The sequence below is a fragment of the Schistocerca cancellata genome, chromosome 2 (genome assembly GCF_023864275.1).
Source record: "Schistocerca cancellata isolate TAMUIC-IGC-003103 chromosome 2, iqSchCanc2.1, whole genome shotgun sequence".
Classification (NCBI taxonomy): Eukaryota; Metazoa; Arthropoda; class Insecta; order Orthoptera; family Acrididae; genus Schistocerca; species Schistocerca cancellata.
Genome location: NC_064627.1, coordinates 467393004 through 467409389, shown reverse-complemented (window position 1 = coordinate 467409389; position 16386 = coordinate 467393004). Strand labels below are relative to the sequence as shown.

Sequence of the window (16386 nt, the reverse complement as noted above, 5' to 3'; positions counted from 1 at the left end):
AAAACGATCGACCTAGAGAGACGACAGAACGTGAGGACTGAGCAGTCAGAGAGGCACTCAGAGCCCCGGGTTCATCATATCATCGATCCGACATGCAACTGGTGGTTCAGGGACCACAAGGACCATTAAGAGGCGGCTCACAGAAGTGGGGCTGAGCGTCGCCTACCATTGACCTCTGTAAACCGTCTGCTGTGGTGTCAGGCAGACTCGGCCTGAAATCTCATTGACTGGAGGAGCACTGCATTCATTACTGGGTCCCGCTTCGAAATGAGCCCTGATGACCAGCGAAGACGTGTATGGAGACGCCGCCGACAGCGGTGGTATACCAACATGACATCGCCCGCCATATGGCCCGACAGCCGGAAGCAATGGTCTGGGGTGTCATATCATTTCAGAGTAGGATCCCTTTGGTTGTCATTTGCGACATCTTTACTGCACAGTGGTACGTCGTCAATAATCTACGCCTCGTTTAGTTGCACTTCACGGCAATCCGTCCTGGGATTACATTTCAGCCCGCACATGACGAGAGTTTCTACAGCTTGTCTTCGTGCTTGCCAAACCCTGCCTTGGCCAGCAAACTCACCAAATCTCTCCCCCCACCAACTACATGCACATCCATACTCCGCAAGCCACCTGACGGTGTGTGGCGGAGGGTACACTGAGTACCTCTATAGGTTCTCCCTTCTATTCCTGTCTCTTATTGTTCGTGGAAAGAAGGTTGTGTTGTATGCCTCTGTGTGGGCTCCAATCTCTCTGATTTTATCCTCATGGTCTCTTCGCGAGATATACGTAGGAAGGAGCAATATACTGCTTGACTCCTAGGTGAAGGTATCTTCTCGGAACTTCAACAAAAGCCCGTACCGAGCTACTGAGCGTCTCTCTTGCAGAGTCTTCCACTGGAGTCTATCTATCATCTCCGTAACGCTTTCGCGATTATTAAATGATCCTGTAACGAAGCGCGCTGCTCTCCGTTGGATCTTCTCTATCTCTTCTATCAACCATATCTGGTACGGATCCCACACTGCTCAGCAGTATTCAAGCAGTGGGCGAACAAGCATACTGTAACCTACTTCCTTTGTTTTCGGATTGAATTTCCTTAGGATTCTTCCAATGAATCTCAGTCTGGCATCTGCTTTACCGACGATCAACTTTATATGATCATTCCATTTTAAATCACTCCTAATGCGTACTCCCAGATAATTTATGGAATTAACTGCTTCCAGTTGCTGACCTGCTATATTGTAGCTAAATGACAGCCGGATAATTCCCTTGTGGTGCCGTATTTTTTTCCTTAGAGTGTATTATCTAGCCTATTCCTTTAGACTTGTGTATTTTGACGCGCCAATTAGACAGAACCATGGACCTTCCCGTTGGTGGGGAGGCTTGTGTGCCTCAGCAATACAGATAACCGTACCGTAGGTACAATCACAACGGAGGGGTATCTGTTGAGAGGCCAGACAAACGTGTGGTTCCTGAAGAGGGGCAGCAGCCTTTTCAGTAGTTGCAGGGGAAACAGTCTGAATGATTGACTGATCTGGCCTTGTAACAATAACCAAAACGGCCTTGCTGTGCTGATACTGCGAACGGCTGAAAGCAAGGGGAAACTACGGCCGTAATTTTTCCCGAGGGCATGCAGCTTTACTGTATGATTAAATGATGATGGCGTCTTCTTGGGTAAAATATTCCGGAGGTAAAATAGTCCCCCATTCGGATCTCCGGGCGGGGACTACTCAAGAGGATGTCGTTATCAGGAGAAAGAAAACTGGCGTTCTACGGATCGGAGCGTGGAATGTCAGATCCCTTAATCGGGCAGGTAGGTTAGAAAATTTAAAAAGGGAAATGGATAGGTTAAAGTTAGATATAGTGGGAATTAGTGAAGTTCGGTGGCAGGAGGAACAAGACTTCTGATCAGGTGACTACAGGGTTATAAACACAAAGTCAAATAGGGGTAATGCAGGAGTAGGTTTAATAATGAATAGGAAAATAGGAAAGCGGGTAAGCTACTACAAACAGCATAGTGAACGCATTATTGTGGCCAAGATAGATACGAAGCCCACACCTACTACAGTAGTACAAGTTTATATGCCAACTAGCTCTGCAGATTACGAAGAAATTGAAGAAATGTATGATGAAATAAAAGAAATTATTCAGATAGTGAATGGAGACGAAAATTTAATAGTCATGGGTGACTGGAATTCGAGTGTAGGAAAAGGGAGAGAAGGAAACGTAGTAGGTGAATATGGATTGGGGCTAAGAAATGAAAGAGGAAGCCGCCTGGTAGAACTTTGCACAGAGCACAACTTAATCATAGCTAACACTTGGTTTAAGAATCATGATAGAAGGTTGTATACATGGAAGAGCCCTGGAGATACTAAAAGGTATCAGATAGATTATATAATGGTAAGACAGAGATTTAGGAACCAGGTTTTAAATTGTAAGACATTTCCAGGGGCAGATGTGGACTCTGACCACAATCTATTGGTTATGACCTGTAGATTAAAACTGAAGAAACTGCAAAAATTTAAGGAGATGGGACCTGGATAAACTGAAAGAACCAGAGGTTGTACAGAGTTTCAGGGAGAGCATAAGGGAACAATTGACAGGAATGGGGGAAAGAAATACAGTAGAAGAAGAATGGGTAGCTTTGAGGGATGAAGTAGTGAAGGCAGCAGAGGATCAAGTAGGTAAAAAGACGAGGGCTAGTAGAAATCCTTGGGTAACAGAAGAAATATTGAATTTAATTGATGAAAGGAGAAAATATAAAAATGCAGTAAATGAAGCAGGCAAAAATGAATACAAACGTCTCAAAAATGAGATCGACAGTAAGTGCAGAATGGCTAAGCAGGGATGGCTAGAGGACAAATGTAAGGATGTAGAGGCTTATCTCACTAGGGGTAAGATAGATACTGCCTACAGGAAAATTAAAGAGACCTTTGGAGATAAGAGAACCACTTGTATGAACATCAAGAGCTCAGATGGAAACCCAGTTCTAAGCAAAGAAGGGAAAGCAGAAAGGTGGAAGGAGTATATAGAGGGTCTATACAAGAGCGATGTACTTGAGGACAATATTATGGAAATGGAAGAGGATGTAGATGAAGATGAAATGGGAGATACGATACTGCATGAAGAGTTTGACAGAGCACTGAAAGACCTGAGTCGAAACAAGGCCCCCGGAATAGACAACATTTCAGTAGAACTACTGACAGCCTTGGGAGAGCCAGTCCTGACAAAACTCTACCATCTGGTGAGCAAGATGTATGAAACAGGCGAAATACCCTCAGATTTCAAGAAGAATACAATCATTCCAATCCCAAAGAAAGCAGGTGTTGACAGATGTGAAAATTACCGAACAATCAGTTTAATAAGCCACAGCTGCAAAATACTAACACGAATTCTTTACAGACGAATGGAAAAACTAGTAGAAGCTGACCTCGGGGAAGATCAGTCTGGATTCCGTAGAAATACTGGAACACGTGAGGCAATACTGACCTTACGACTTATCTTAGAAGAAAGATTAAGGAAAGGTAAACCTACGTTTCTAGCATTTGTAGACTTAGAGAAAGTTTTTGACAATGTTGACTGGAATACTCTCTTTCAAATTCTAAAGGTGGCAGGGGTAAAATACAGGGAGCGAAAGGCTATTTACAATTTGTACAGAAACCAGATGGCAGTTATAAGAGTCGAGGGGCATGAAAGGGAAGCAGCGGTTGGGAAGGGAGTGAGACAGGGTTGCAACCTCTCCCCAATGTTATTCAATCTGTATATTGAGCAAGCAGTAAAGGAAACAAAAGAAAAATTTGGAGTAGGTATTAAAATCCATGGAGAAGAAATAAAAACTTTGAGGTTCGCCGATGACATTGTAATTCTGTCAGAGACAGCAAAGGACTTGGAAGAGCAGTTGAACGGAATGGATGGTGTCTTGAAGGGAGGATATAAGATGAACATCAACAAAAGCAAAACGAGGATAATGGAATGTAGTCGAATTAAGTCGGGTGATGCTGAGGGAATTAGATTAGGAAATGAGACACTTAAAGTAGTAAAGGAGTTTTGCTATTTGGGGAGCAAAATAACTGATGATGGTCGAAGTAGAGAGGATATCAAATGTAGACTGGCAATGGCAAGGAAAGCGTTTCTGAAGAAGAGAAATTTGTTAACATTGAGTATAGATTTAAGTGTCAGGAAGTCATTTCTGAAAGTATTTGTATGGAGTGTAGCCATGTATGGAAGTGAAACATGGACGGTAAATAGTTTGGACAAGAAGAGAATAGAAGCTTTCGAAATGTGGTGCTACAGAAGAATTCTGAAGATTAGATGGGTAGATGACATAACTAATGAGGAAGTATTGAATAGGATTGGGGAGAAGAGAAGTTTGTGGCACAACTTGACCAGAAGAAGGGATCGGTTGGTAGGACATGTTCTGAGGCATCAAGGGATCACCAATTTAGTATTGGAAGGCAGCGTGGAGGGTAAAAATCGTAGGGGGAGACCAAGAGATGAATACACTAAGCAGATTCAGAAGGATGTAGGTTGCAGTAGGTACTGGGAGATGAAGAAGCTTGCACAGGATAGAATAGCATGGAGGGCTGCATCAAACCAGTCTCAGGACTGAAGACAACAACAACAACAACATCCCTAAGGAGGATACCAATCAATGCCAAGACGCATAACTACTTGCGTAAGGGCCAGAGGTGGAGCAGCGTTACTGACTTACTCAGTTTGTGAAGCTGTTTCTCTTGAATAAATCATCTAATTGTTCTGACACTGTAATCGTTTGTGTGTCTGTACTTGTACGTGTCATCTACCGATCTCCGTCCTACTTGGATAATTCTCTTGTGGTGTGCCGTATTTTTTTTCTTAGAGTGTATTATCTAGCCTATTCCTTTAGACTTCTGAACCTTTTTTTATTAAAATTATTATTTGTACATTTGTGTGTCATTTGTACGACCTGCATAGTCCCTAACAGTGGGTCTATACATTGAAGTAAGTACATAAAGCCAGGCGCACACTGTGGTGGTGCGCAGGTGCTGGAGGAGGAGGTGTCGGTGATGGAGGACGTGGTGGACCACGAGGCACTGGAGCGGATCAAGCGCATACGGCGCGAGCAGCAGACGGAGATGAAGGCGCTTGCGGAAACGGCGAAGCAGACGCGCATCGCGGCTCTGGACGCGTACCGCCAGCTGATGACCCACTACCCGACCTTCCAATGGGACCCCTACTACAGCGACCCCAACTACCTGCAGAACCTCGTCTACGAGCGGGTCAGTCGCCACTCACGTCTAGCAGCTGCCTGCGAAATACATCAAACAATTGTATCACCCCTGCAAACTAGGTGCTTCTGAAAACCTCTGTCAGCGGGGAAAACAAATAGAAAACTTGCTATCGACATAACCCACGATGTAAAGGAATGCTCTCAAAGAAATTAATATCTTGTTGTTGTGGTCTTCAGTCCTGAGACTGGTTTGATGCAGCTCTCCATGCTACTACATCCTGTGCAAGCTTCGTAATCTGCCAGTAGCTACCGCAACCTACATCCTTCTGAATCTGTTTAGTGTATTCATCTCTAGGTCTCCCTTAACGATTTTTACCCTCCACGCTGCCCTCCAATACTAAATTGGTGATCCCTTGATGCCTCAGAACAAGTCCTACCAACCGATCCCTTCTTCTAGTCAAGTTGTGCCACAAATTTTTCTTCTCTCCACTTCTATTCAATACCTCCTCATTAGTTATGTGATCTACCCATTTAATCTTCAGCATTCTTCTGTAGCACCACATTTCGAAAGCTTCTATTCTCTTCTTGTCCAAACTATTTACCGTCCATGTTTCACTTCCATACATGGCTACGCTCCATACAAATACTTTCAGAAATGACTTCCTGACACTTAAATCTATACTCGATGTTAACAAATTTCCCTTCTTCAGAAACACTTTCCTTGCCATATCCTCTCTACTTCGACCATCATCAGTTATTTTGCTCCCCAAATAGCAAAACTCCTTTACTACTTTAAGTGTCTCATTTCCTAATCTAATTCCCTCAGCATCACCCGATTTAATTCGACTACATTCCATTATCCTTGTTTGGTTTTGTTGATGTTCATTTTATATCCTCCTTTCAAGACACTGACCATTCCGTTCAACTGCTCTTCCAAGTCCTTTGCTGTCTCTGACAGAATTACAATGTCATTGGCAAACCTCAAAGTTTTTATTTCTTCTCCATGGATTTTAATACCCACTCCGAATTTTTCTTTTGTTTCTTTTACTGCTTGCTCAATATACAGATTGAATAACATCGGGGAGAGGCTATAGCCCTGTCTCACTCACTTCCCGGCCACTGCTTCCCTTTCATGTCCTTCGACTCTTACAACTGCCATCTGGTTTCTGTACAAATTGTAAATAGCTTTACGCTCCCTGTATTTTACCCCTGCCACCCTTAGAATTTGAAAGAGAGTATTCCAGTCAACATTGTCAAAAGCTTTCTCTAAGTCTACAAATGCTAGAAACGTAGGTTTGCCTTTCCTTAATCTATTTTCTAAGATAAGTCGTAGGGTCAGTATTGCCTCACGTGTTCCAATATTTCTACGGAATCCAAACTGATCTTCCCCGAGGTCGGCTTCTACCAGTTTTTCCATTCGTCTGTACAGAATTCGCATTATTAATTTGCAGCCGTGACTTATTAAACTGATAGTATCAGTAATTTTCACAGCTGTCAACACCTGCTTTCTTTGGGATTGGAATTATTATATTCTTCTTGAAGTCTGAGGGAATTTCACCTGTCTCATACACCTTGCTCACCAGATGGTAGATTTTTGTCAGGACTGGCTCTCCCTAGGCTGTCAGTAGTTCTAATGGAATGTTGTCTACTCCCGGGGCCTTGTTTCGACTTAGGTCTTTCAGTGCTCTCACGCATTGCCGGAAAAAATGCAGCACCGTCAAAAACAAGGTCGTTTCATTGACAAGTGAACTGACAGTGTAGTGCATCATCGTAGGCATATATGATAACAAATTCAGACCAAAACTCAGATACACGTCGGAGCAAAGGGTCCTCAAAAAGTCGGATCAATACAGTTTACCCCCACTCCATCGTCCCTCGCCCCCTGGCACACACGCTCTGGCGACAGGTGTGTACTCTCGCATGCGAACTATCATAAAGGTGCCGAATGGCATCCTTCGACAGATTGTCACAAGCATTTTGTTCCTTTTCTAGCAATTAGTCAATTGTTGTGAATGTATGCTTTCCCGTCGTATACAGCTGGCGATGAGTTCTCGGGCTTCCAGCCGGGTGGCGGTTTCTTCAAACTGCGACGTATCGACGAGTGACATACTCGTCATCTTCTGGCCAGAAGATGACGAGTATGTCACTCGTCGAAACGTCGCAGTTTGAAGACACCGCCACCCGGCTGGAAGCCCGAGAACTCTTCGCCAGCTAGTCAATTGTTTTTCCAGGCCCTGGAGAATCATTAAGTTCCCACTTAATCACGTCCCATACGTGTTTAGTTGACGTTCTTGTTGGCCAGGAAAGTTGTCGTACACCACGAAGGGCACGTTACGTCGCATCAGCCGTACGTGGATATGCATTGTCCTGCTGAAAAGACACATCACCTTCCTGTCGAAGAAATGGTAGTAGCAACAGGATAACAGCCGTACAATGTAGCGGGCACAGGTTACTTTACCCTGCATAGACACCAAATGTGACCGCGAGCAATAACTAACGGTCTTCGACACTGTGTAGGCCATGGTGGTAGCTGTGTGACTTGAGCGAATGCTCTATGGAACAGGCAGCTCACTAGATCTACGCCATACGCTTGCGCATCAATCACTCGCAAACAGACGGAACCTACTCTCATTGCTGAAGACAACAAAGCACCATTCCACTCTTTAGTCAACTCTTTCACGACACCAGAACAGCCATGCTTGAGAGTGTCATGGCGTCAGTGGTAGCCTGGTCAGAGGCACACGTGATCTTAATCCCACTGCAAGTAGGCGGTTCCCTATGATTCCTGATGACGCATTAGGTTCAACATGAGCCCGGATTTCGTCCCTGGATGATGCGTCGATCTTGCCATGTCTCTGTACTACACGCACATCCAGAACCTGGTCTGCAGATGTGGGAAAGTTCTACAGACCACTATTGAAAGCAGCGACACACCACCGATACATTGTGCCCAACAAATGCAGTAATCCGTCGATACATCCATCCAGCTTCCGGCAGGCCCACAATGCGACCCCATTCAAATGGCTGGAGTTTGTTAAACAGGATATCATACTCATTGGCGGTTCATGGTTGTACCATCAAACAGAATCCCGCCCCGGTCTACCGCACTTCTTCCCGAGGGAGAAGGTGTGCCGGTCCCCGGCACGAATCCGCCCGGTGGATTAGTGTCGAGCTCCGGTGTGCCGGCCAGCCTGTGGTTAGTTTTTAAGGCGGTTTTCCATCTGCCTCGGCGAATGCGGGCTGGTTCCCCTTATTACGCCTCAGTTACACTATGTCGACGATTGCTACGCAAACACTGTCTCTACGTACGTGTACACCATAATTACTCTACCAAGCAAACATTTGGGGTTACACTCGTGTGGTATGAGACTTCCTGGAGGGGGAGTGGGGAGGGGGATGGGGATTGGGGGCCGAAACGCACAATAACCCTGGGTTCGATGTGAGGTGGCGGTGGGGTGGGTGGACTGCTGTGGCCTGTTGTGGAGTTGTGAACCACTGAGGCCTACGGGAGAATGAAGCCTCTCCATTGTTTCTAGGTCCCCGGTTTCATACACACACACACACACACACACACACACACACACACACACACACACACACACGCGCGCGCGCGCGCGCGCGCGCGCGCGCGCATGCACATACACACACTCTAGAACGAATGTTGTACACATAGTTCACCTCTAAACTCAGAGTAGTACTGCCTGCAGAGTCAAAACAGAGGGCCGTGGTGAGCGCCAGCTGATCGCCGATGACCGTGACAAATGAGTGACTAACAATACAGCCCCTCAGTATGCACATATTATATACCTTGGTGCCACTGAACACAGTCTTTCAGATTGTTGCATTTTTTTCCAGAAGTGTATTTAGGTGCTTTGGTTAACAGTTGGCGCAGACATTTTATGTAACGAAACGGTAAACTAGTTCGCCCAGAAAGCTGCTAGGAGCTTACCTTGATACCCAGTCACCAATCATTGACTTTTTACTTCAAGTAAAAATGGAATTCAAGTCCCAGTGTCAAGACGAATGGGAAACATCAAACGTAAATAAGGAAAACGTAAATAAGGAAAATATTATCGTTGGTTATCTACTCCACATAACTCGTTTATCTTGGTTTCATTACATGTCAGTATACCGCATAGCTGTCTCTAAGATCACTCTGATGAGCTTCATTCGCGCCAGCGTCCCTTTTCATTTGTTTCGCCTACAACTAAGAAATTTTGATTGCATTAACTCCGACGATGGCGATAATAGTCATTTAACCTTCGCTTGTTCCACGTTGCCGGAACATAGAACACAATTCCTTGCAGAAATGAGTATCATTCCGTCCAAGCATTATTAGTGTTTCACTGCATCATATTAAAGCAGTTTTTAGACGTGTGTTAAGGTGTATTTCCGCAATTTTAAAATCTGGTCGCAGACGTACAGAGAAGGTGTAATCACCATTGTAATTGTTAATTTTAAAAGTTGTTCGCATTTCAAAGAGTATTGACTGTACAGACAGGTATGAAAACATTTTTTGTAAGTAAAAATTTGATTATTACTTCTGTGTTTATAAATTAGAAAGTTGCTCCTTTTTTCCTAGTAGTGAAGAAATGTTCCTCAGTTATTTGAAAGTAATATGTTCATTTATACGTTTAAAAAATAAGTTCTTTCCTAATTGTTGATTCCCAAGTAGTGTACTCACGCTGAACACACAAAAAAAATATTCTGTGAATGGACCGACACCGAATCCACATAACGAAAAAATGGCTCTGAGCACTATGGGACTAAACCGCTGAGGTCATCAGTCCCATAGAACTTAGAACTACTTAAACCTAACTAACCTAAGGACATCACACACATCCATGCCCGAGGCAGGATTCGAACCTGCGACCGTAGCGGTCGCGCGGTTCCAGACTGTAGCGCCTGGAACCGCTCGGCCACCCTGGCCGGTGAATCGACATAACGACTCACCCCAACTACCCCATCCCATTTCCGAGCTCTCAGAATACAGGATTATTCAAAAAAGGAGCAGATTTCAAACATTTATTTCTCGGAAAGCATAAAGGATGGACTCACAATCCTAACGCTCCTGGATATAGAAAAATTCAGATTGCAAGGTTCAAACAGTTATGCGCTCATTCTGAGCACAATGTTTTATGCGAAAACCATAAAAACATTATCTCAATCCTTACTATGCATGATTCAGTTGGTCTCTATAGAATTCGCACCTTCAATAATTCAATGTCACAGATCGTGAAGAGTTTAAGGCATACATTGGATAAAAAATTATCTTTTATGTGCCCCATATATAAAAATCGAAGGAGGTGAGATCTGCTGCCCACCGACGATGAAATTGGTCATTTCCTCCTCCTCTAATCTAACGTCCTGCAATGGCCTTGTACAGGTAACGTTAGGCGCATTTAGAGAAGTGAGGCGGAGCATCATCTTTCACGAACATGAAATTACAGTGGATCACTTTGAAGTTGGGGAAACAGCGTGTTTATAGCATCTCTAGATACGAGATTCCTGTGAAACTGTTCTCAATAAAAAGGAATGGTTCACTTTTTCATGATATAAGAGCAATGACGACATTGGACGAAATGTGGCTTTGAAATCCACTAGCCCCTCTCCTCCCCCCCCCCCTACCATCCTCTTTCAGTAAGACAAGTCCCTTCCCAGATCCCCCCCCCCCTTTCAGCTTAGCCAAGCCCCTTTCTTCCAAATAACACAACAGAAGAACATCTAATACTACATTTATCTCTCCAATTAACAGCTCAATATTTTGCTGTCCAATCACTTTTCTCGACTCCTTCTTAAGTCACACACCTTCCTCGGAGGTAGACCAATCAGAGAGCATATAAACCAACACAGACGTTTAGCTCTTCCAGTCAAATCTGAATCTTTTACTGTTCAGTCATATTTCTCAACTCCTTAAGCCTTGCCCCCTTGTTTGGAAATAAGCCAGTCAGAGAGCTTTTAATCCAATTGTGTTACACATATTTAGGTCTCCTGATAAAATCACAGAATTTTTCTGCTTTATCAGCTCATCCAGTGACATTTCTCATCTTCTCCTTAAGCCGCGCTCCTTTCTAAGAAATAGGCAAATTGGAATATTTCTAAGCCAGCTGTGTTACACATATTTAGTTGTCCCAATAACAGCTCAATATTTTGCTGCCATGGCAATAAACAGTTCATCAAATAGCTTCCTACTATTTACAGCCCTACGTATCATGGTGGTAATAGTATTTGTCGACTGTGAGAAGTTACATTTTTCACATTCTTCTTGTTATTCTAATTCTCGTTCTCCATCTTTTGAGACAAAACATGCATCTTGTGTAGGATCCCAAAACGTTTTCTGAAGTGTGGCCGAACAGATATTTCATCACTGTCGAAATTTACAAGATCTTCGTCTCGATTTCTGATTATATACTTCATTCTGAAACTATCTTGCACAACTGTCAAGTAATTTGGTGATGACACAATCTCATATCCAGTTGGTACTGTAGGCCGGAACTTACATAACGCGTGTGTAGGAGCAGCATCGTGTAATGAATCTCCAGAAATATTACAGTCAAAACACAGTACGTTAACATTCAAAATATTTACTGGACGTTCTGTTTCCTCTAAGGCTTCTTCTCCAATTATATTTCTCTCAAAACCTAAAATTATATAATTATCCAGCTTGAAATCAACATATATGTCACTCCACATCTTACCTTGAGAGTAGTCCTCGATTTTGTATGACACTACGCCCTCAACAAGTCGGAAAGAATGTCATGGGGTTCAAAAGTTTCATGTTTTAAAGTAGCTCTGTGCACAATTTCCTAATTGCCTACCTGATTGTAGAAGTAATAATTATTGATTCTTTAGAGAACTTTCGGTATGGAATTGGTGGTAAATAAGTTGAGTAAGGTAAATTCGTACACGTAATGAGACAAATTTGGTGTGGGATTGAAAACAGCAGTTATAATCGAGTTAAATCAAGATCAGCGGTATACATTGTAATACTGCCAGTACGTGCTACGAGACTTGCTAATTTATGCATCTAGAATTCAGAAATTTGAGACAAATATGGCCATAACTCTGACTTTTATATGCTTTAAACGTATTGTAGCTGTACTCTATTATACAGTTTTTGAAATACCGGCACCTCCCTATTTTCGAAGAAGGTGGTAAAGTGCCGAAGTTATCGAAGTAAAGCTCAACATTACCCTTCTTCTTGCAAGTCAGCCATTGTGAACCAGCTTCAGTTACTCCTTGGAGGTTAACATTGGCACTCCCATACCTTTTAGACTTTTTGGTTAAGTATATCTTACAAACGAACCTCAGAAATGAGGTATTTCCGGCATTTTTGCATAATGTTCCAAATCAGTCTCATTAAGGCTTTTCTTTGGAAAACTGCTTAAGGAGATTTTTTTAAATACAGATCAAATCTGTTTTTGCTATATTATCCTAAATACAACCCTTTCCCTTTCCCCAGTTTTGCGGACTGATATTGGACGCTCTCTGCTGAGCAATCTTGCTTTTGGAGTAACTTGCGTAGCAATTTTACGAGCAACTTTCACAGCTTCTTTCAGATAACTGCCTGGCTTCATACACTTAAGACTACTTAGAATTTCTTTAAATTATTTTGTTCATTACATTCTCTGTGATCTTCTTCTTTTTCTTACCTGTGCATTTCAACTTTAGGTTTCATTGTACCAGTCACTGCTAAAGCAGCTAATTTATTATTGCGCTTAGTGTCTTTTGCTTTCACTATTTTCCACCCTTTTTCAACCACTATCGAGTATGCTTTCTGTTTGTCGACGAAATGTCTGGGTGTATTTCATAAGCAATGCCATGTTTCTTACATGCCTCATATAACGAATTGATCCAACATTACTTTTTCAGTCCTTTCACCAACTTTTTTCCTGGACTGCATTATGAGTAGCCAGGCATACGAAGTTCTAGGTATAAATCATTAATAACATGATTTATTCGTACGAAGTAATGGCCGCTATCGACATGGGATCTCAAGTTGATTCCGTATTTCTAGATTTCCGGAAAGCTTTTAACACCGTTCCTCCCAAGCGACTTGTAATCAAGCTGCGGGCCTAGGGGTTATCGTCTCAGTTGTGCGACTGGATTCGTGATTTCCTGTCAGGTAGGTCGCAGTTCGTAATAATAGACGGCACATCATCGAGTAAAACTGAAGTGATATCAGGTGTTCCCCAGGGAAGCGTCCTGGGACCTCTGCTGTTCCTGGTCTATATAAATGACCTGAGTGACAATCTGAGCAGTTCTCTTAGGTTGTTCGCAGATGATGCTGTAATTTGCTGTCTAGTAAGGTCATGCGAAGACCAGTATCAGTTGCAAAGCGATTTAGTTAAGATTGCTGTATGGTGTGGCAGGTGGCAGTTGACGCTAAATAACGAAAAGTGTGAGGTGATCCACATGAGTTCCAAAATAAATCCGTTGGAATTCGATTACTCGATAAATAGTACAATTCTCAAGGCTGTCAATTCAACTAAGTACCTGGGTGTTAAAATTACGTACAACTTCAGTTGGAAAGACCTCATAGATAATATTGTGGGGAAGGCGAGCCAAAGGTTGCGTTTCATTGGCAGGACACTTAGAAGATGCAACAAGTCCACTAAAGAGACACCTTACACTACGCTCGTTCGTCCTCTGTTAGAATATTGCTGCGCAGTGTGGGATCCTTACCAGGTGGGATTGACGGAGGACATCGAAAGGGTGCAAAAATGGGCAGCTCGTTTTGTATTATCACGTAATAGGAGAGAGAGTGTGGCAGTTATGATACGCGAGTTGAGATGGAAGTCATTAAAGCAAAGACGTTTTTCGTCGCGGCGATTTCTATTTACGAAATTTCAGTCACCAACGTTCTCTTCCGAATGCGAAAATATTTTGTTGAGCCCAACCTACATAGGTAGGAATGATCATCAAAATAAAATAAGAGAAATCAGAGCTCGAACAGAAAGGTTTAGGTGTTCGTTTTTCCTGCGCGCTGTTCGAGAGTGGAATGGTAGAGAGATAGTATGATTGTGGTTCGATGAACCCTCTGCCAAGCACTTAAATGTGAATTGCAGAGTAATCATGTAGATGTAGATGTAGAAGGAAAGAGACACCTCGCGTCTCCTTCTTCTGCTGCTCCTCCTTGCACATTTCTCAAATTCTACATTACGACTAATGTATGGAACCTATTCCTTGCTCTTATATACAGGGTGTCTCTCCTGAGAGTTGTCAGGCGCATTTTCCCTGGCATTTCGACGGGTATTTGCAGTTTCATTTTTGTAAAGTGTAACGAGTCAGCCCAAACGAACACCGCTCACCAAGTCCTTCACGCGATGCCCAGTGTAGATGTAAAGCGTCGGTTTGCGTCCCTTTACAAACAAAATGATTTTTAAAGCTGAGTATTAAATGCCTATTCAATAGAACGGTCCCAAATCAGTCTATTCCTATATTCGTTTTACCGATATATGTTAACGAAACGCCGGGCTGGATCCCAACGGCCTCGTATCACTAGCAGTCAAAATGACAGGCAGCTTATCCGCATGGCTGTAACGGATCGTGCAGTCACGTCTCGATCCCTGAAGCAACAGATGGAGACGTTTGCAGGACAACAACCATCTGCACGAACAGTTCGACGACGTTTGCAGCATCTTGGACTATCAGCTCGGAGACCATGCCTGCGGTTACCCTTGACGCCGCATCACAGGCAGGAGAGCCTGCGATGGTGTACTCAACGACGAACCTGGGTGCACGAATGGCAAAACGTCATTTTTTTCGGATGAATCCAAGTTCTGTTTACAGCAACTTGATGGTCGCATCCGTGTTTGGCGACATCGCAGTGAACGCACATTGGAAGCGTGTATTCGTCATCGCCATACTGGCGTATCACCCGGCGTGATGGTATGGGGTGTCATTGGTTACACGTCTCGGTCACCTCTTGTTCGCATTGACGGCACTTTGAACAGTGGACGTTACATTTCAGATGTGTTACGACCCGTGGCTCTACCCTTCATTCGATCCCTGCGAAACCCTACATTTCAGCAGGATAATGCACGACCGCATGTTGCAGGTCCTGTACGGGCCTTTCTGGATACAGAAAATGTTCGACTGCTGCCCTGGCCAGCACATTCTCCAGATCTCTCACCAATTGAAAACGTCTGGTCAATGGTGGCCGCGCAACTGGCTCGTCACAATACGCCAGTCACTACTCTTGATGAACTGTGGTATCGTGTTGAAGCTGAATTTGCAGTTTCACTTTTGTAGTGTGTAACGAGTCAGCCCAAACAAATACCGCTCACCAAGTCCTTCACCTGTACTCGCCATCCAAGCTCTGTTTGACTCATTGCCCAGGCGTATCAAGGCCGTTATTACGGCCAGAGATGGTTGTTCTGGGTACTAATTTCTCAGGATCTATGCACCCAAATTGCGTGAAAATGTAATCACATGTCAGTTCTAGTATAATATATTTGTCCAATGAATACTCGTTTATCATCTGCATTTCTTCTTGGTGTAGCAATTTTAACGGCCAGTAGTGTAACACTCGAGGAGTGATCGGTACCCCAGCAGTGACTCCGTGTGTCTCCCTGGTCCACGCTGAGTGCTACCGCCATGCAGTAGCGCTGCTCAGTCGCTGCTGGAGCCCTCGTTATTCATCATTTTTTACTGTTCCCTTAACACATATCGATAAAACGAATATCACACTAGACTCACTTGGATCCGCTCTATCGAATTAGCAAGTAGAATTTTGCTTTAAAATTCGTTTTGATGATGATGATGATGATGTTTGGTTTGTGGGACGCTCAACTGCGCGGTTATCAGCGCCCTTACAAATTCCCAACCTTTGCACGGGTAAATCTCGCCCCTTGAATGAATGGCCATGAAATGATGAAGACAATACAAACACCCTGTCATCTCGAGGCAGATGAAAATCCCTGATCCCGTCGGGAATCGAACCCGGAACACCTGACCGGGAAGCGAGAACGGACCGCTAGACAAAAATTTGTTTTGTTTGTAAAGGGAAACAGACCGAAACTTTCCGTCGACACTGCCCATAACATGAAACACGTGACAAGCAGTATTTGTCTGGGCTGACTTCAGTTACAAAATGGTTCAAATGGCTCTAAGCACTATGGGACTTAACTTCTGAGGTAATCAGTCCCCTAGAACTTAGAACTACTTAAACCTAA

At 43.6% G+C, this 16386-nt stretch overlaps 1 protein-coding gene across 2 annotated transcripts in view; it reads left to right on the top strand.

The window, feature by feature from the left end:
* The window catches only part of LOC126161987 (uncharacterized), a 277453-nt gene that overhangs the window by 210842 nt on the left and 50225 nt on the right, over positions 1 to 16386 (top strand). For both annotated transcript variants that reach the window (XM_049918189.1, XM_049918188.1), the window contains exon 4: positions 5022 to 5258. In XM_049918189.1, coding sequence (XP_049774146.1) covers positions 5022 to 5258 — 237 coding nt within the window. The remainder of the gene's footprint in view (positions 1 to 5021; positions 5259 to 16386) is intronic.